Source organism: Falco biarmicus, chromosome Z, assembly GCF_023638135.1.
Source record: "Falco biarmicus isolate bFalBia1 chromosome Z, bFalBia1.pri, whole genome shotgun sequence".
Taxonomy (NCBI): Eukaryota; Metazoa; Chordata; class Aves; order Falconiformes; family Falconidae; genus Falco; species Falco biarmicus.
Genome location: NC_079311.1, coordinates 18,084,024 through 18,105,373, shown reverse-complemented (window position 1 = coordinate 18,105,373; position 21,350 = coordinate 18,084,024). Strand labels below are relative to the sequence as shown.

Below are 21,350 nucleotides of genomic sequence, written 5' to 3'. Positions count from 1 at the left end.
AGAGACCAAAATAAGTATGTTAAAAGCTTAATATTAAGCCAGTCACACTACATGTGTCACTAGACTCAGTAGTAGCAGGAAATTTTCTCAGGCACTGTAATTCAGTCATCTGTACAGTTGGTTGGTGCAGCAGTTTCTGGCCCAGATTTTGGCCTGTGCACAATTGAGGAGTTGGCAAGGTACCATTTCTGGTGGGCACTCTGGATGTGACCAGCCTGTTCTGGAGGTTAAAAGGTAGATAATGTGGATGCAAACTGTTCTTTGCAAGCTGGCCTCTGTGCCAGGGGCAGTCCTTGGGATATTTGTTAGTAGATACACTGCTCCAGTTTCAGGTGAGATTTGATCCCTTGTATGTACATTGAGAAGAATTGGGTAAAAAAAAAACATTGTCCCTCTTTGAACTTCAGGAGCAATCTCAGAACTTTTTCTAAATGGTTCTCTGGCTTTCTCTCCATGTAATCATCACGTATATGCTTGCTCTAAATGCCTGCAAGCAGCTAGATTCTGCAGGGTTTTTTTACAGATGCAGATTCTAGATGGTGAGAAAGTACTTCTTGTATGTCTTGATTCACTCTTACCTTTCCTTGTTAGAAGTAGATTATGAACTTTAGTAAGATTTAGGGAAAAGTATAGGAGTCTCAGTGTCATTGCTCTCTATCTTCTCATGAAACAATTCCACATGACAATTATTGAGAAAGAGAGAAAAATACATACCAACTGGACTGAGTGAATATAATGTTAAAAAATAATTGCATGGAGGGCTTAAGCATAAAGAGAAAGAAGACGTTTGAGTTACATTGTCCAATTGCAAAAATAAGTATATGATATTAAAGCAGGCAAAAATGTCTTTCCCTCAACCCCAGTTTGGTACCAGAACTAATAACCTGAGCAATCTTGGGAACTAAAAAAACATGAGTTCTTCAGTTCTGAAACAGTAAACCTCAAAGAAGAGAAGGGTTCCAAACAGAAAACTACACAGTAAATACTGTCCGTGCAGAGAAGACTAGCCAGCATTTTAGCTTTCTTATATAAATACCACAAACTGAAAGAAATGGAAACTTACTTTAATGTGTTTTTCTCAGAGAGAAATGCCAATATTTTACTTATAACACTTGCATTGTTTAGTAACCTTCCACCAAAAGCGGATGGAACCGATTTCTTCCAAGAGTCCTTTTTGTGCTATGTGGTTTAATGCCTCACAGGTCTTCAGTGTGGTTTACTTTTTCATTCAACAGTACACGTGCTGTTTAGTAGTTGTTAGTGTTTTCAGTGTATGGCAGGACTTAATATGTGGTACCCTTGTTTCACTCACTGCATTTTGTCTAATGAAGTTTCACTGTGTGATCTATTTGATATGATTTGTTCTCAGGCAATTTTTTGTGAATTGCTGCAAGCAGCAGGTTCTCATGCAAAATCTGTTGTGTACTGAGGGATCAGGCTTGCTTTCCATGTTATCTGGCTGAGGAACAGCTGCCATGCCATTCCACAGCCCCAGGAGTCATCCAACTTGGAGGTAGGACTCCATAATCATTTAGCATGGTATTCCAGATCAGAGTTTGGGAACTGCTGCTTTAGATGGTGCATTGCTTCTAAATGGCAAACTGAGTGTAACAAACACGTACATTTCCTCCTGATTACAACCTGAAAAGCCTCTTCTATGGAATTGGTATCCGTTCAAGATTTCAAAGACCTGCATGTGAAATAAAAGGGATGCAAATCTAGGCATCGTAGACTGAGGCACCAGGTTTTCAGATGCAGGATGCAGTCCCTAAATCATACAAAGGTTAAAGGAAAAGGCAGCAACCCTTTTGAAATGCTTTGGGACTATGCAACACAATGTTGTGTTTCAGTAAGGTGGATTACCTTGCCACAGGTTATTAATTTTTTACCTGTATTATGATCTGTGACAATTGGGTTTTTTAAGCCTCCTCAGAGGGGTATTGCCATTGAGTCATGTAGCCCCAAAACTTGCACTACAGCTGCAGATCCAGATTTTCTCTTGAAAAAAACCTCTCTACAAATGTAAAGAAACTTGGATAAGCAGAGACTTAATACCATTGGTAAAGGTGTGAAAGTTACAGTCTTTGGAGAACGAGATGGTAGTGCTTATTATTGGGTTGAAGTGCTGTTATCTGTCCAGGCTAACAGACCCCAGAGACACAGAATGGTGTTGTTTGCCACAACACTGAGGATTCAGACACCTTGGATCCAACTTTTGACTTGCTCACAATTTTTGTTTGGAATGACAAGATGCATCATAAAGTCTTCAGTCCCAAGCTACATATGCAGGCCAAATACACTGAATGCACCAAATGGTGCAAAGTGTCTTAACACTGGAATTCATTAATTCCATCAATCTTAATTGAAGGTTTTGCTCAGTAAGTCAGGAGGAAGACCCTGTGAGCTGCACCCCAGCAGGAGATGAGGAGCCTGTATGTGCTTGGGCACTTCAGCTGGCAAATCTCTAGGAGTTATATATCATCCAATGATTGTTTGAAGTGCTTACGCCTGTCTTTTGGATAATAGTTCAGTGGTTGGGCATTTGTAAAGCAAAGCTTCTGCAGTTAAAGGCCAAACTCCCATTTTCCAAGACAAGGTTTTAACTCTCAGGGTATGAGCAAGAATGGTTTGTTCGTCTATTCTCTGCCTGTCAATGAAGTCATGTCATGAAGAATGCAGGAGTGATTCAGTTTCTGTGTGAACCCCCTGAGGTTCTCTGCTTTTCACAAGGGTTACATAATGTGAAATATAGGAAGAGTCTTTAGACATTTATGCTTCTTTCCTGAAGCTAAATGCTTGCTCTCCCTGTAGACCAAAGAATATATATCCACTTCAGGGACTGCAGTATTTGAACATACGAGTATGAAGTACTCATGTGTCATCCAATGGATACCATAGCATCACACATTCAGGAGAACTGAATGTCATTACATACCTCCTCCAAGAAACACCATGGTATGCCATCATTAAGCAAAGCTCAACAGCTCATTTGTCAGAAAAACAGGTTACGAGACCCTGATTACAGGAATTAGAAAATTAATCCTTGCGGAATTATTTGATGAGGAATATATTACTAAGTACCTGCTGATCATGAAAAGCCAAGGACTGAGAGAACTGGTAGTACCCAAAGACCCAAAGGGTGAGAGATCCAGTATGTGATGCATGTTGGTACAGCAGGGTTCTGATCAAAAATTGTTTCTGTGGGTTTCAACCTCATTGATGTGTGACTCTCCATGATACCATTACCAGTGTGCAGTCCAGCTCCTGAGGAGCTGAACACCAGCTGCTGTGTTGCACCCTGCATTGTAAGACACCTGGATGTGAATCCATGTGTCATTTGCCTCAACTTCACTTACTTTTTGCTACAAAATTGAAAGTTACAACATCCCTTATACTTACTGGAAAAAAGCTTCCTACAGACTGAATATTGTTCTGTAATAGCAGGAAAGTTGAGAAATATGTGCAAGAGATAATTTCTACAATGGCATAAATACATGATTTTCAGAAATAAAAAATAAATGTGTGAAATGTTGTACGCTCCTTTGTAAGAAACACAACTGAGAATGTGACAATTCCTAGGTATTCCACAACTAATTTGGATTACAATGCTGTCTTTTACTTTTTTAAAATTTTCAGTGATGGATACCCTCAGTGTCTGAGGCTAGAGTGTGTTAACGACTATATGTGCTCAGACCTTTGTGCCATTTCTGTCAATAGAGTATTAGCAAAAACACAAGCTCAAGAGTCGTAAGTACCCTTCCTAGCGATTTTCATGTAATCAGATAATCAACTCCTCCATAAGTTTTCAGGATCAGCAAGTAATGTTGAACGATTCAAAATTAAAAACTGTGTAAATGCTTTTGAATAGGAGCAAACGGAAGTGTAAGATTTTCTATTTCTACTAGAGAAATTAAAATCTTTGGTAATCAAGGAAAAAACTTTGACAATTTGGTACAGCAATATAGGTGATCTGTAATGAACAACATCAGTTTAAAACTGCAATAGGTAGATCCAGCCTGATTCCTTAGTTGTAAGAGAAGAAAGTATAAAATGTCCTTTTGCTTTTGCTAGCAGTATTTAAAGACATCACTTATGATCCCATCAAATTGTGGCAAAGAGTCCATGTTCTGAAGTTTCTGGATTAACAGCAGAAGCATAATTCAGATTTTTCTGGATTTAAATACCAGAACCTTACCAAGCACATAGGTGTACAGATAAGCAGAGAGATACTGTAACTCCTGGGGAAGAATTTAAATCAGATTCTGGGACTACTGGAATAAAACAAAAAAATGTTTGAAAGCTTCTCTCGTGGTTTGTTTCAGAACCCATTTTGGTGATGGTTACAACAACTTGCTCTTGCAGGATATTTTATTCCTTTGGCCAGTGTTTCTGACAACCTCTAAAGTAATGTGAATTCTGCCTTTGAAATAAATGGCATAAGGTGTTTCACACTAATTCTAACTCTAGTGCAACCTGCAGCAGTTTTAATCATGCCCATATGGGATACGCAAGCAAGTTCTGAAGAAAAGCATTACTTGCCTATACAATCTATTGACACCAACCAATATCTAAAATGGACTTGAGGAAAATTTCATTAAGGAATAAGGTGCTCATTGTTACCCATGAGTTTGATCAAGTTACCAAGGGAGGTGATGTGTTTGCTCATTACCTGCGGTTCTCCCAGGAAGACTGATGTTTTCTTCTTTAACCACACAATGGCTGTTGATATCAGTGCTGGGGTATCCTGGTTGTGTTTCAGAGATTTGGGATTGTTTTGGGTCCTTTCACATCTTAAAAAGCCTGCTTGAAATCATCACAGTTCTTTCACACAAACACAACTTGTAAAAAAAGGAGTGATAAGACCGAGTCTGCTTTCTGAGTGCCAGCAGAGGTTCTGGACTGATGCCTGACAGTGTATGTATTCAGTAACTTTGTTTGTATTTCATTCCAATGCACTAGATCCCAGCCCCACTTAAATTTATGGGAACGTATTCCTGACTGCAGTGGAGCCAGACATTTATCCAGCCTCTTGAGCTGCAGCTACCATATCAATAGTGTGGTTTTTTCCTCACACCCACTTGATGCACAGGTCAGGAGGAGGGAAAAGAAGGCACAGTAGAAAACCCTCAGTGTCACCATCTCCAAGGGAAACCACAAGCTGCTGGTACTGTGAGCACCATCAAGCTCCAGAGCTACAGCAGACCACACCTCTGATCTGGTTTCTTCCAGCCCCACAATCATCAGGCAGGCCTAAATAGCTGGACTTCTTTTTCAGAAAGAAAAGTATGGTTTTTTTGAAAGCACAGTTCTATGACATATAGTGAATTGGCCAGAATTCATGACTAATAGCCATCCTGTTAACAGATGAACTGGAAGTGAAGATGGCTGGCATGGCATCTGCTTGCTCTGCAGCCAGTATATAGGTTTGATAAACAGGAGTGCAAGGATGGTCTGTCGTCTTAGCCTGGCCTGTTTTGTTCTTTGTTCCATTTGTTCCATTTCCAGGTGTCATGCAGAGCAGTAATGGTCACAGCAGCCCTAAGTGCCACTCCGGAGAGCACGGTTTTCAAGGAACATCACTTTCAACAGGCAGCCTGTCCTAATGCAGCTTCCAGCAGCAATTTTCTGTGACCTTAGACACCATGTGTTCTGTGTCGCTTTTAAATAGAGCTTCTAGATGTGTTTTCGTAAGGCCAGGCTCAAAGTAACACCTGCGAGCACACGACAGGGAGACAGCCGCAGACCTCGTCCGAAGGGGATGGAGATGCGCACACAGGCCTGGCAGGGAGGGGGAGAGCTGCGCGGAGACTGCTGCCGGGAGAGGCGCTTCCCGCCCGGCAGCGGCGGCCGCTGCTCCCCTCGTGCTCGCTCCGCCGGGGGTACCGGAGAGCCGAACGCCGGCTGCCAGCCCGAGGCGCCGGAGCCAGACCCGCCCCGCAGCGCGGCGGCTCGCCGGCGGGGCTGGCAGGGGCGGGCGGTGCGAGGCGCGCCCTCGCAGCCGGCCCCGCTGCCCCCGCCCGCCGGGGTCGGTGGCCCCGCTCCCGGGGACGGGCACGGCTGGCCGCGGGCCCGCCCGCCGCGGCCGCCCGGCCCCTCCGCCCGCCGGGGCGGTGGTAGGCTCCCGCCGTGCCTCCCGGCGCATAAAGGGAGGCGGCGGGGGCCGGCCGGGGGCAGCGGCTGGCGGCGATGGAGCAGCCGGCGATGACGGAGCAGCCGGCTCAGACGGAGACGTGGAAGGCGCGGAGCCTGGAGGAGCTGGTCCGCATTCTCCATCGGATATTCGCGGAGGACAAAGTCAGCGTGGAGGAAGTGCAGGCGCTGATGGAGTCGTACGAGAGCAACCCCGAGGAGTGGCTGCAGTACGCCAAATTCGACCAGTACAGGTACCGAGCAAGCCGGAGCGGGGACCCCCTGCGCTGCGCCCCGCAGCCGTGCGAGCGGGGCCGGCGGCGGGGCAGAGCTGCTGACCGGGAGCGGGGGAACCGCCGGGCGGACGCCCCCCCGTGCCGCCCCGGCCGGCAGCCCCTCCGGCGGCGCCCCGAGGGAGCCGAAGGGCAAAGGCCCGCGGGGCGACACCGCGGTGCCCCGCGGCGGGGCCGGGCGGGGGCGGGGAGCGGGCGGGGCGGTGGCGGCCAATGGCGGCACCGGCGGGCACGGGCGGGCGGCGGCCCCGCGCTGGGCTCCGGCGCTGCCCGCGGCTGCGGTCCCTCGGGCCGGCCCCGCGCAGCGCGGCCGGGAGGGCGCCGGGGCGGGCGCCGCTGCGGCCCGCCCGAGTAACCGGCGGAGGGGCCAGGACGCGCTGCAGCAGCCGGGACGGCGTTTTAACGCGTGTGTGGCGGGGGCGCCCAGGGAGGGCGGCCGGCAGCAGCAGCCGCTCCGCCGGGCTGCGCGGCGTGCCGGGCGGGAGCGAACCTGCGGCGGGGCTGGTGCGGGTGTGCCCGGCCTCGCCGGCACGTCGGGAGCCGCCTGCCCGCCACGCTTCGGTCCCTTCCTCCCCCGGCGTTGTGCCGGGCGAGGCTTTTTGCTGTTTGCCGGGAGGAAGGAAAATACCTTTTAGTCGCTTCTGCTTCGCTAACAACTCATTTATTCCTGTCATTTCTGGCTTCCGTGCCTTCAATTTCAATATAAATGCATTTTATTTGAGCACGTCCTTTAAAACAACGAGCAAAGAAAACATTCCAACCCCAGGAGTTTTCCTTTTAACCTTGCTATCATGAAAGCATCATTCCAGCTTGACTTTTTTTAGCCTCCTTTCACCTAACGTTGGCTATTCCCCCCTTTCAGAGCAAATCACAAAATTAGTAACAGAACATAGGAAACTAAGAATTGGAAAAACAAAATGTGCTAACATTGGAAGTATGCATGGCAGCCTTTTTCGTTGGTTTGTTTTTTTGGTGAGCTTTTTTTGGCCAGCCAGACCTGCTGTACAGAAATAACAGCCATTGAAATGTTCAGTCAAATGCCAGCATTGATTGCTTAAGTTCTGTCATCATAGGAAAAATATGTCTACGTAATGTACGCACAAATTTTGAATGCAGTGAGAGACAGTATATAGATGCTTTGAAAGTTATTTATTATGAGCATCCTATCTTGACTAAAACAGAGTAGTGGTCTTATGGGGAAACTAATTAAAAAACATTCAGTCGACATCAGTGCACCTTCTGTGTGTCCCTGCTTGCATCTCTTAGGCACCAGTGAGGCATCCTGTCACTGGCGTAAGTGTTTGCTTTACTTAGCCAAGTAAAGTGCGAATAGTCATGACTACAGCTAAAATGAAATGGAAAGGTCCCACTGCGTTACTTGCACTGTAACAGCTAGAAGCACCAGCCCCGCATCAGAAGAGCCCCACCACGGAAAGAAATGTATAGAGCAAAATCACAGTCCACTCTAGTGACCTTTTCAATAGAACGACTTGATCAGCAGCTCAGGGAATGCTTGCAGGAGTGTGCCAGGAAACAAATGTAAGATGTTGCTATTAGAGCTATTATTTCCAGCCCTGAGAACAAATCACAGTCTAGAACATTCATATTGATATAAAGCCTTTAGAAGCAAGTTTATTCTGTGCCAGCTATAAGTTAGCATGTGAAAAGATCTTTTTAAGAAATTTTGCTCTGATAAACTTTGTTTAGAAGTAGATGCTGACAGAAATTACTGCACAGGTGGTTTATCCTCACACAAATGCTGCAGTACAAGACACAGAACTTTCAGGAACAGAGGAGGAGGACCGTGTATGGAAAGCCTGACATCTTAAGTCTTTGTTTCTTTGGCTTTGTACAAATGAGTGCTGTGTAATAGAAGGAAAGCCAACACTATCTGAAAAGGAGCTGCAGAAGAATGTAACCATGTATTTTTCTTGTTTCATTACAGTCCTCTGTTTCTAATTATAAGCCAGCTGCTGAAGTGATTTCATTCAACAACTATTTTGATTTGATCCTGTGTACCATTCTGGTCTCAGACTCACAGTTCCAAACTCTGATAGGCTATATAATTCAAAAGCAATTATTATAAAATATTAAATATATCCAATTTTTTTCCCCAGAAAAATAACTCTTACAAAAAAAGTTGAAAATACATTTTTTTTTGTCCCCCAAGTAAAACTTGGCTTTCAAGAAAAAGAAGAAAAATAATTTTTGTATGTCACAAGCTTCCTTCTTAAACATGTTTGTATAATTTTGTCTTTTATAGGCATATCAGTACAGTATAAAGAAAACACTTTGTATTTCAGGTATACAAGAAATCTTGTGGACAATGGAAATGGAAAGTTCAACTTGATGATCTTGTGCTGGGGTGAAGGGCATGGCAGGTTTGTATCCAAGGGCTATGGTTTTATTAAGCAGCTATAAAGCGACTGTATCTTTCACTGTCACACATAAAGAGAAAAATAATCAGCCTTATGTGAGCTATCAGAAAGTATCTGGAAACTAAACAGTGCAGAACTCCTGTTGGTATAGCAGTCCTGAATATTTGCTTTATCTTTTGCAAGTTTGTACCTCATGGACATTTTTAGAGCACTCTTTTAAAAATGCTGTTTTTCTACCAAATCTAAGCTTCCCTTCTGTCAGAGGAGGTTTTTAATCCTAGAGATACAGTGAGTCCTGTGGGCAGGACAGGCTGACAAGACCCTGTTCAGCCTGACCCGTATAGCAGACCCCTGCAACATGTGTTGCAGAAGCAGGACTTGGTGCCATTTAAATAGTCTTTGTTCTCTCATGGTGTTTAAATCCCGCCTCTGTGACAAGATGAGAATAGTTAGGTTTGGGTTAGGACTGCAGGCTGAGGAGGGAGCCCCTTCCCAGCAGTACTTGTCTTTCTTTAGGTTCATGCATCCTATCTCTTCCCTCAAAACAGACCTCACAGCTGATGTTGCCTCCTGAATTCTGTACACAGACAGAACACTGGGTTGTGTAGTCCCCACAAAAGTGAGGGCAGGATCTATCCTTTGGAGAGTCTTTTACAAAATGTTGGCTAAAACAAAATATGGAATAACAAAACTTGCAGGTTTTGAATAATTATTATTTCATTTAAATAGAAAACCTAAGGAGATGTTGAAGTGGGGTTTTGTTTGTTTCAATTGAATGTGCAATTGAACACTTACAATAGTCTCTAGGGGATGCTGTGACGTTATCCTCTGAAGGATATAAGAAGTGAGCCCACCACCTCTGCGCCTTCCAGGCTATTCCCACAAAGCCTGTAATTTATGTCAAACTGTGTTTGAGTTGGATGAGCATTTGCTAGAGCTAGACTGAGACCACAAGTTGTTTTTGCTTCCTACATGAGGAGGATCAGATTGTTCTCGTGGCTTGTGGAAGGAGCGTGACAACGTGGCATTTGTGAACTGTTCTGTGCCTGAAGCAAGCTCTGGGCTCTTGGCATCTCAGTTTGTAAGAAACCCTGGCATTTGTTTACTGAAATACTGAAAACAGTAACACACAAGTACCATGTTTTTGATTGAAACTCATTAGCACTGTATTTCCAGGGGGGGTCATATTCCTCCTACTCCCTTGCCTCCAATGTGTGGAGAGCTCTCCCTTTGTCCTAATCCCATTGGCTTCTAAAACAGTTAGTTCTCTACTTAAAACAAACCAAAACCAAAACTAAGCTGCATATCTAGCCCACATGTCTCCAAATGTAGCAATTAAAATGTACTTTGGAGGAAGGAGACAGATAAAGCAAGCAGACAATTCATACCAGATCCTGCTGTTTTGTCCATGTGTTGCCAAACTAGTGAAGTTAACAGTTTACTGTAGCTGGTTGTACTTAGTACTGTCAGACTGAGAGGTATGGCATTTTTTCTTCAACAAATGTCAGTGCACCACAGCAGTAAAGAGACCGCAGAAATTATGCAGAAGTAACTCATTTCTCCCATGTTTCCAGAGTGAGCATGGAGGATCTGCAAATATCAGGTATACTTGCAAGTTTCTATCAGCCTCTGCCTGGGGTCACTGTGGAAGCTGTAATTTTGTTTCTTAGCCCACGAGAGTTTTTGCATTATGAAGAATTTTTCTGTCCTCCTCTAGACTACCTTTGTATTCCTCTGTGGCAAAGTCATAGGCTGATCAATATCTGACTCTTCTCCAAGTCCTGCTGTATGTGAACTCATCTCAATACATTTCTAAAGTAGCAGTTTTAAGTAGGCATACCTTTGTCACTGTGAACGTTTTTTTCCACAGACTTTTGTGCATGACCCATGTGCAATACCATTTCATTCTGTGGCTATGTCCAGGTACAATATGCTATGCCACCTGTCCTGTTTGCTGTACTGAAGTTAACATGTATATCGGACTGAGTTTGGTTATTCTTTTTACATATATAGCAGCATCCATGATCACACTGACTCACACTGCTTTATGAAGATCCTCCAGGGAAATCTAAAGGAGACTCTGTTCGAGTGGCCTGAGAAAAAGGGGAATGGTGAAATGACTAAGAAATCAGAACGAGTTTTGAGGGAAAATCAATGTGCCTACATTAATGGTAAGCTATTAAACTTGTTTTGGCAACTACCCATCCATAAGTCTTACTCCTTACAGAAGAGTTCATGGCCTTTCTAGTCTCCTACCTTTAACAGTAATGGCTATACACACAGCTAAAGAACGTGGCTCTCTAGATTGTGCATAAATCTGTATTTAGATTCAGTGAAACAAACAAGCATACAAAAGTCCTTTTAACTCACCCTTAAGACATTGCAGCAATTGCTAGATGCTTAAATATGCCAGGTATGTCCTCTAGACCAAGCAGCCTTCAGCATCGTGTCCCTAATGACTATCTGAAATTGCTTGTAAACATAGACCTTGAATAGTATTTTGTGAGAAACAAGAGAATCAAAGTCTAGATAGCTTACTCACCTTGATTATTTTTTTTTCAGAGAAACAATCATTTTGGTTAGTCATGGAAGACCTAGGTCAAAAATGTAAAAGCTGTCTATGGAATAAATTGACCGGCTAGGAGCAGAGGCCCCAACCCTCAGTGCTACATGTCCACATCAGCAAAAGACTGTCATGCTGAAGTGCAGTGTCAGTGGAATTGAGATGCTCAGGTCTACCCAATCTACAAAAAACTTGTCTAACTCCATAGATGCTGTGAGACATCTAAGTCTCCACCAGTAAGGCTCTCTAGGTACCTAAATCCATGCCATGACATGTATCTGTAACTATCACCACCTTGTGCTAGACTGGAGGCCATCCTGGAGTGGCCAGCTGGGTGTAACGTATTCTGATGCTTTGAAAGACGCTGCACATCATGGTGAACAGCAATGAGTTCAGCAGAACAAAGGCAAAGCATCAAAGAAGGGGGCCATCTGCCTTTCGTGTGATGAGTTAAAAACTGGAGCACACACCTTGTGAGGCTGAGCTGGGGAGCTCCCCAGTTGGAGGGAGCCTCATGTTGGGTTATGGATGAAGCCAGGGCAAGGGCATTGGGGAAGGAAAACTAGTGCTCTGCAGCTCTCTGTTGAAGGTACACCACATCAAGTAAAAACAAAAAATTCATATGACAGGAAGTGCAAGAAGGAGCTTGGCATGTCTGCTGATGAGAGTCCATGTCCCTGGCATGGGAGCAGACTCTGTCAGGTTTTCCTACCTATGCGATCCTTTCCGATGCAAGCAATTGCACCCTGCATGCATCTGGTCCGAAGCTTCCTTGATTGTCTTAAATGAATTTGGTATCCAGTTCTGTGAGGCAGTTTGGATCTCTGCCATGTTTCATAACAGATGTTTTTGTTTAAAAGAAACAGATAAAACAAGTAGAAGGAAAACACTGACAGTGTGATTGCCCTATTTCAATAGTGAATGACTTTCATCTTTCTATTGCATGCTTCTTGGTTGCTCTTGTACTTTATTTTTAAATAAACACTGTTTATTTGAGTCTCCCCTTAGATGAGCACAGATTTAAGACTGTTTTCCCCTATGTCCTCCAACTAGGTAAACTATGTTAACAATGCTTAGGGCTTACACTTCAAATGTATCAGGGTTAAGAGTGTAATCATTCTGAGGGTATCGTGCCTACGTTGCACAATACAGGCCTACGTATTATATAATATATTTATTCAAGTACAAAGGCCTGAGTTGTTTTTACAGCAGGGTCATAAATTTAAATTCAAGGTCTCTTAAGTAACTCAAAAACTCCAGTTTAGTGTAGAATGGAAATGGTTTGTTTTGAGGATTAGATTCTTCATACCTTACCTTTTCACATAAGAGTTTGATTTCTGTATCACCACAGAAAATGCCGTTACTTCATTGGTAACCACACAACAGACAGTGCTTTGTTTTATTACATGTTCAGTTATGCTTAGTGTTCAGTTGAGGTTGGAAGTATGCCAGTCACTGCTAATTTGTCACCTTAGTCAAACGAGCAGACAAATGAAAAGCCTGTTCTCCAAACTAATAAACTGGAAGGATTAATTAGGAGACGGATGCCTGCAGTTGAAGACAACTACACCTCTGTCTGTAAGTCCATGGCCCAAATACACATAGCTGACACTTAATGTGACTGATATCCTTGTGTACTGGGCTAAGAATTAGCAATACAGAAACTTTTTCCCTGAAAAATATCTTTCTAATTTTTAGAAACAGAAATCTTCCTGCTTCTGGAGCATCAATTACAACAGCATCTCCTAGGAAAGTAAATAACCTTGAAATCTCTTGGGAATGATGGCTAGAAAATTACTGACAGCAGAGGCTTCCTTAAGTTTCTTTGGATTTATATTGTCCTTCATCCTGTGGCAGATAATCCAGAAGTTACATGAAGTGTGGAAGGCAATAACATATTTTGAATTTCTAGTGTATGTAGGAATCTGTGCTAGAGATCAGCAGTCACATTCCTTGTATCAGGTTCCTTGTTGCCCGTAACAGTGCGGGTGTGCCTAACCGCCTTGCTCATGAGTTTTAGTTTAGAAAGCATTTTTCCAGGCATCTGAAATATCATTAAATCTTCCCGCTAATGCAACCTCTCATTTCATGCCCTTGGTGGTGTAGACTCCATTGGCCTGCACCGTGTGGAGAACATAAGCCACACAGAATCTGCTGTTAGCCTGCATTTGTACAGCCCACCCTTCGACAGCTGTAACACCTTTGATCAGCGGACTGGACACAAGCACAAAGTCAAGATGACCTTCTACAGCCAGTTTGGAGAAAGGACTCTCTGTGTAAGTACAAGATGGCACGCTTCCCCTCCTGGCCCCAGGCTCTGAGCCCCTGCGGGGACAGGTACAAGGTGCTGCCCTCTTGCCTGTTCTGGGCAGAGCACCAGTGCCCTGGGACGGGTGCATGGTCCAGCAGCCCTGCCTCCCCCAGGTCATCCCTGTCTAGGACCAGCATCAAACCTGTTTCCAAATACTGCTTGAGCTGTCAATTCACACTTCCCTTGCATGGAGTTCCTTGCTTTGTAGCTTGCCTACCCTTCATCAGTAGGAGATCAGTTCCGAGTAGAGAGGAGGATTAAAGAAAATTTTGCTACTAGCTAGGTGTGTTCAGGCAGCAAACGATGGTGAATGCAACCTAGTCAATGGAAAACTGTGAAGCAGCTACATTGTTTTGGCCAACTTCAGCCATGTGTAAAACGTTTCCTGCCTAAACTGTTCTGCCCAAAAGCACCACGTTTCAGGTCAGTTGTTTTAAATCTTCTAGCTTACTGTAAAGAATTTTTCAATAAATTTAATTATTTAAATGAAAACTTTGACACAGAAAGACTTACTCCGAGAGTGAGAGTAGGCTGGTTGGCTGATGCCTGCATTCTTGAGCAATGGCATGAGATTTTATTTGAATAGGAAAAAAATCTTAAGATCAGCTTTGGGGAACCAAGCTAGGACATCTGGGAGACTTTAACAGGATTCCTTTTAGCACTCGTCCATGCATTGGGAAGCATAACTACTTATACAGGGAGAAAAGACAGATTCTTGATGTTCAGCCACAGAGGTTCAAAGACTTTGGTTTTGTTAGATACAGAACACTTTCACCTTTCACTGAAGCCAGAAATTCAGTGCTTAGGGGTTTCCTGGAGTGAGCCCTTAGTAAGACCTAGTTAAAGTTTTATATAATCAACAAGTACCATGTAAATTATTTCTTTGAAGCTTGTCATATTACATGATTACAACTTTACCAAACAGCTGAAACACAAACTTTGACCTTCCCAGATTTGAAAGGCCCTTGAGAAAGGGAACTCAAATTTATAGTTCAGCTTTTAAAGGAAAATTAACATGGAAAAATGTTGAAAAAAATTTGCACAAGAGTTCAGCGTTTGCTTGCTTTCTTTTTGTTTTAAGTGTTTATTGAATATGAAGTATGTAAGATAACAAGTGAGGCTAAATGTTTTAGCGTGGACTGTTTTCCTACTCTTGATCTGTAACCATCTGGCAGTGTTTCTACCTTTTGTGGGAAACAGGATCTGGCTTACAGGAGAGAGGTAAATTGCAATCATTGGGTCTCTTTCATGATTTCCTGTAAATGGAATTCCACTAAGGGGGAAAGTGGTAGCAAGCCTGGGCCATCCAGCTGCCTGAAATGACTTCACACCACAAAAACCTCCTGCTCTTAGTGAGGATTTCTGGAAAGCATGCTGGATAATCAATCTTTCTTTTGCTTGCCAGATCTCAAAAGGATGTAGGAAGAAAGAAAGCTATAAGTTAAAAATACCAAAAGAGTAATGTAAAGTATACTTGTGTATCTTTTGTGAGTGAGGAGATCTGCCTAGCTAAAGCTCATTCAATGCTCATTCAAAGCTCTTTTTCTTAAATTTTTCTGCAGGTAAAACACACAGCTGAATCCCTAGTGGCTTCTGGCCATGATTAAGCCTAGATTAACTAACTCTCCAGTAAATACATAATGTTAAGTAGGCCTAATAAGTAAAACAGTATGTAGTATATCCAAGGACTTCCAAGTTACTCAAAATAACTATTTACACAGTTCAGGTACAAACTATGAGAATACTGATGTAAGAAAACCAATTTTGTCTTGGGTGTCATCAGTTCCTGCTGCCAAGAATTTTGCTGGGAGAAGTGGTTTCTTTTTGCAACCTGTCTTCCAAGCTGGACTTTCAAGCATTTCTGTCAAAACGAAGTAAAGCAGAGTACTGGGGAGAGAAGATGGGCTGAAAGAGGAAGTACTCCTCAGTTGTCCCTTCTGCTGCAGGCTTGTCCGTGGTCACACAGAGCTAGTGGACAGGGTTATTTTGTCAGGTGCACCGTGCCCTCTATCAAACCCTGGCAAGGAGTACTGAGAATAAACGCACTAAGTTTTGTAAGGTGCTGAGCTACTCGAGGAATAAAAGTCCATGCTGAGAACATGAAGCAGGTGGTGACTGTCCCTTTCTTTAAAACGGCAACCTCTTCTCTTTCCTTGTAGGCAACAGCAGTGCCGCAGGAGAACAACTGAGAAGCACCAGCATGTGTTTGTGTAAGACCTGCTGAATGTTTAACCAGGGACGGAAGACGTGCATGGCTAAGGCCAACAGCCAACTATGTTTCTATACCTTGTACATAGGAGTACACTAGGGCAGCTTCCAGGCCACCCACAGTTCCCCTGAGTGAATGCCGATTATGGGACACTAAGCTAACCAGTGCCATAAACTACTTCAGAGGTTAGATGCCTTTCTTAGGCTCCTGTCAGAATTAAGTAGTTTGTTTTCTGATTCTAGCCTCCTTTTAATTCCACTTCTGATACCACACTGCGAATATCAGAAATAGGGTTTTTAAACATCATTTGACACTACTTAATAGGCCTATGTGTATGTATGCTTTCAATGTAATTAATAACTATATAAACTTCTCAGCTTCCAGTCACTTGTACCTATAGGTAGTACATAAAGATACAACTAACTTCTTCTTTTTTCCAATTAAGTCTTTTAGGGGCTTCTTTTTTTTTTTTTTTTTTTTCTAATTAAGTCTTTTAGGTTTTAATGCTCTAGGCCATTTTGATAGTTTTGTGCTTTTTTTTTACTTTTTGTTTTTTACAATTTAATTTGTCAAATCTTGTTTAACATAGGAGCAGTGAAATGCTTCATGCACAATGATTTTAAAAACTGATTGGGCAGAGATTTGGGTTTTTAATATGACTAATCATACTTAATTCAGCTAATGTCCAGTTTCCAAAGTATTCTGTATAGCTACTGAAGAACGTAACTGAAATAAAACTGGATTTGTGCACAGATTTCAAAGTTTTCAGCCTTTTTCTGCTGGTGACTGAAATATTCATCACACTTTACCAAAATGCACATTCCTCATGAACATCTAAGTCTTTTCCAAGCAATACACTATTAGAAAAGGCTTTAAAAGGTTGAAAGTATTTGAAACATGCGAAGAATCCTGATCCCAATTAAGTTGGTGGGAGTTCTGCCATCGAGTTCGCTGATGCTTAGTTTTATCCTCCAGATTTAGTTACAAGGAAAGAACCATCTTGAGAAAAGTTACTTCTAATTAAACATAACAAAATCTGCAAAGCTGCCGCGCTAAGCTTATCCCATTCATTTAATGCAGCTAGTAACATAAGACCCAGCAGATTACGTGTAGCAAGTCTTCTACTCTCCTAGGTGACAGGCAGCAGTTTGTTTTAACAGTATCCTTTTTAGATGAGTCACATACTTCTCCCGGTGTTGACAAGCCCAGAAAATACTTAATGAGATCCTGTTTGCAAGGAGGCTGTGTCAAATTTTCAAAAAATGTTTGAGAAGTGTAGCAGTTCTTAAGTGAACCTGTGCCCTTGGGCTGCAATTACTCCTTGAAAGGCAGTGCAAAAGCAGTGGGTGCTTTGCAAATATTTCTTTTCTTTTTTTTTTTTTTTTTTTTTTTGGGGGGGGGGGGCGGTGGGGAGCAGGGAAAGGGGCATGGAAGGAGAAGAAAAATGAAAAGATAAAGCAGGCCTAAAGGCAAAAGTACAGGGATAAGCATCAGCAGTTAAGTGGGGACTGTCTGCATGAGGTGGGCCTAGAGGCTGTGCCAAGGAGGGGTCAAGCGAGTGTGTAGCCCAAAACTGGAAGAAGCATTAGGAACAATGAAACTGCAGGCATAAAGAATCCCTTGTGCTTTTCTTGGGGTCCAGTATACCCCAGTGTTTAGTATGTCTCTTTCTCATTAACTATGAACCAATTCCTGAAAAATCTTGTCAAGCTAGATGCTGGGCTTGAGCATCTTAATTTGGCATGGCTCAAGTTGTGGTGAGAGTATCACAGGACCAAAGAGGAGCTAAGGATGGCGGTCCAGCTGCCCAGTCATGCAGAGTCACCTACAGCAGGTAGCTCAGGACTACATCCAGGTAGATTTTGCTTATCTCCAAGGATGGAGGCACCACAGACACTGGGCAAATTCTTCCAGTGTTTGACCACTCTCACAGCAAAGAAGCCTCATGTTTAAACAAAATGTCTTGTATTTCTGCTTGCATCTGTTGCCTCTTTCCCTCCTCCCCCTTCTCACAGGAAATGAGCAGTTTTACTTAACTAACTTCAAATGTTGCATATTCATCACACTTTTGCTTACCAGGTAAAATTAACGAACAAACCCAATAGCTTGTAGATGACAGGTTGTCAGGTCATGGGAACTGGAAAGATTGGAGAGACAGCCAAGAAGCACAGCAGTGATGACAGCAGCTAGCTGTACCCAGATCCATTGGTATAGAAACTCAGGCAGTACTCCAGTTAGCCACGCACATGACGTGCCTAGCAAGTGATGCAGAGCAAATACAGCAGAAAATAGGTTTCCCAAACACTGTTTAGCCACAGCAAACATGGTATCATACATTGCATAGAATAATACAGGAATTCCAGTGTTTCAGAACAAGGTACTTACCAGGTACTTACGTCCACCATACCAGAAACGTAAGGGGGTAGCATATACAACAAAAAGGCCACAAATACAGGAATCCTCAAGACAAATTATGAATTGGGTCCAGAGTCCTTAGAACACATACCACAACTGCTACATTTGCTCCTTCCCAAGCACTAGCTGTGTGTCTTATGCTCTGTACAGCACAAGCCTATAGCTAATACCCACTGAAAGAATATTTAATAAATACCAAGCACTATAACAAGAAATAGAGTCACTTTTTCACTTACACAAATATGTTCATAAAACCTGTGCTGGTTTAAAACATAGAAACCAGTGAAAACAAAATGGTATTTGCACATTATCATGGCTGAACAGGCTAAACCTAACATATAAGAGTACTTGAGCTTTGGAGTACTGCTAACTGGCCAGCTGGTGAGGTAGAAATATGCTGTGGGTGACAGTTAGCTTTCAGTGGCAATGAACGTGTTTTGTGCTTCATATCCTTTCCTCTGGGAAGGTGCTATTGAGCAGTGCCACTGTAAATTGAAGAGTTTAACACTTGCTTGCATTACAGCTAAGGTCTTTAAGTGGTAAGAGATACTGCCTAAACCATTAATACTAATAAATCATTCAGGCTGTCAACACCAGGAGGAACTCAGACTAACTATGACTCGGTGCATTCACTAAGATTTCAGTGAAGAAGCTTCAACAGAAAGACACCGGGAGGCAAACTAATGCCAGGAGTGGAGTGAAGTGCAATATTTACATGTATTGAGCAAATTGCAAGAGTTTAGTGGTTTTGGTTTTGTTTTGGAGAGTCATTACCAGAAATTTTGTGAGAAGAGAAGTTTTTTATCAAAGACACGTTTTACGTGGGAAGGCTTTGTAGCGAACAGTTGCTGGGAAAGCATATGCCATATGCAAGGGAAAAGCTAACAACAGGGACTTCTCTGGGAATGGAAATGCTATCCACATCTGTCTGTCTGTGGCTGATGAGGACTAGATGCACAGAAACTCAGGACATGTTCTGAGGGTTTTCACCTATGTCTAGCCAGCAGGTGAGTAGCTCTTTTTCTCCCCATGCTGAGATGTGGGAGCTCTGGAGGCACGAACAGGAATTGTGGCTCAGACAGGGTTTCTTGCTGTGTAAACACAATTTCTTAATGTTCTTGTGGGTAATTGAGCCTAGAGTTACTTTTTGTCTAACTCATTACAAAATCTTAGCAGAGCCAAACTAGTTCAATTTGTTCCTTAATGCTGCGTGACACTTAGTAATGTTTGAGCATTATTCATCTTCTTCTGTTGTTGATGTATAGAGGAACACAGCAGAATCAAAATCCACCCTATATGTAACCCTGCTTCCACTACAAAGATTTTTTCCCAAGACCACAAAGATACAAGATGTGCTATTCACTAGCTAATCCTTACGGTTATTTTTTCACACTCCTATCATGGCTAAGAGAAAGCTGTGTTGCAAGAATATAGCCTTCCCAAGGTTAAAAGAGGTGACCTGCCTACAGTGACTTGGTTTGCAGAGACAAGCAGAACAACATGAAGCTCAGTAATTTTGAACAATACCATATATTCTGCTCTTGCTGGTGTAGCTTGTGAAAGATATTGCTGTCCTTAAATGTCAGAGCATCTTGTGTTCTGGGGATAGACAGTAGCCCCAGCCTTTCTGGCTGGTAAAGGAAGCAAACCCACCATGGACTAATTGTGCAGGCCTTCAAGACTAGTTTTGACACTTGTATCTCATACGAAGCCTTATTCAATAATTAGATTTTGAATCTTTGAATCCAGTGGGTACATTACACTGTATATCTTCAGGGTTGAATGGCCCCCAAAATAGGAATAGACAAACTCTTCTAACCTAATCGATCATTCCTGCATGCTACACAAGAAATGTCTGGGCTTTTTTGATCAATAATGAAACATCTTATGTCTTTTCCAGACCTGTTTCCTCTTCACTTTTACTCTAAAATTCACTAAAAACCTTTGGTACAGGCAGATGAGTACATTATTTTCTCTTAAAGCCTGACTTCTTGATAGCTGAGGTGTGCTTCCTTCCTGTCCCATTGTAGGTTCAGAGGAACACGTAATGTTAACAGCAACTCTATTTGCACTTCACTTCCCAGCAGGCAAAAAAAAATCCTTTTATGAACTACAAAGATAAAGTGTATATTTGTTCAATGGCTCATGCCCTGGTTTATTTTTCATGCCCATTCTGCTCTTGGTTTTAGATTTATAGTCTTTCAGGACCCTGTGCTCTCCCAGGTTTAGTTTAGCTAACTGGCTGACCTATGGCCAGCAGTGGTGAAGAACGTTTTAAAACATGATGATAAAATGTGAATTAATGTATTTCTTAGGGCATGAAACTTCATTAGCCTGCTTCCTTAATTCATAATAATTAGAGAAACAACATAAGAGGATTGTGTGGCACATGCTATTCTGATCTGGCTGGTTTCCATGAGATCCACATGAATTGCAAATCTACCATGAGCAAAAACATGTTCCCTGACCAGAAAGCAAAACTTCTGCTCCAAAAGACAGCTACATACTGTTCTCTTCTTTTAGACACTCAGTATCTTTTTGAGTGCCTTTCAAATCACACCATGAATGCAAAAGGTTGTATTCTGTTTGTAAGTCACAGACTTAGGAACCCATGAGAGCAGTAGCCAGAAAAATGAACTTCCTCTTCTCTCCCTCGCTGAAAAAGATGCCTCTGCAATGTATGACATGTTTACAGTGAGCACTCTGATCAAATAAGCATGCTGAAAAATGTTTCTTCCCTTGTTTCTATCTGCAGGCAGGTACAAAGTTTTGCCCTGAAGAGGATTGCAAAACAGCTGTGTAAGTGCTTGGCGCTAGATGCAGAGACATCCTGTTGATCTCTCACTTAGAGGATGTGCCCTGAGAAGTGCATGCCCTAAGCATAAGGACAGTCAATCCTGAGGAGCAGAAATAGCTCTAGAGATTAGAGAACTACTCTGTAAATGCTGAAGGTCTGTTGCTACTGCAAAGACCAAGTTCATTTGAGGTCTGGTTACATACTGTTATAGAAGCCATGGTCTGAACCTTTCACTGGAACATTGAATAGCCTACT

The 21,350-nt window shown here is 42.8% G+C and overlaps 1 protein-coding gene across 1 annotated transcript; it reads left to right on the top strand.

Moving 5' to 3' along the window:
• Positions 1-6,143: 6,143 nt before the first annotated feature.
• CDO1 (cysteine dioxygenase type 1) lies at positions 6,144-16,637 on the top strand. The gene is made up of 5 exons (XM_056324873.1): positions 6,144-6,383; positions 8,726-8,803; positions 10,814-10,971; positions 13,470-13,639; positions 15,834-16,637. Exons 1-5 carry the CDS (start codon positions 6,187-6,189, stop codon positions 15,861-15,863), a joined length of 633 nt encoding a protein of 210 aa, XP_056180848.1. The 5' UTR covers positions 6,144-6,186; the 3' UTR covers positions 15,864-16,637.
• Positions 16,638-21,350: the final 4,713 nt, after the last annotated feature.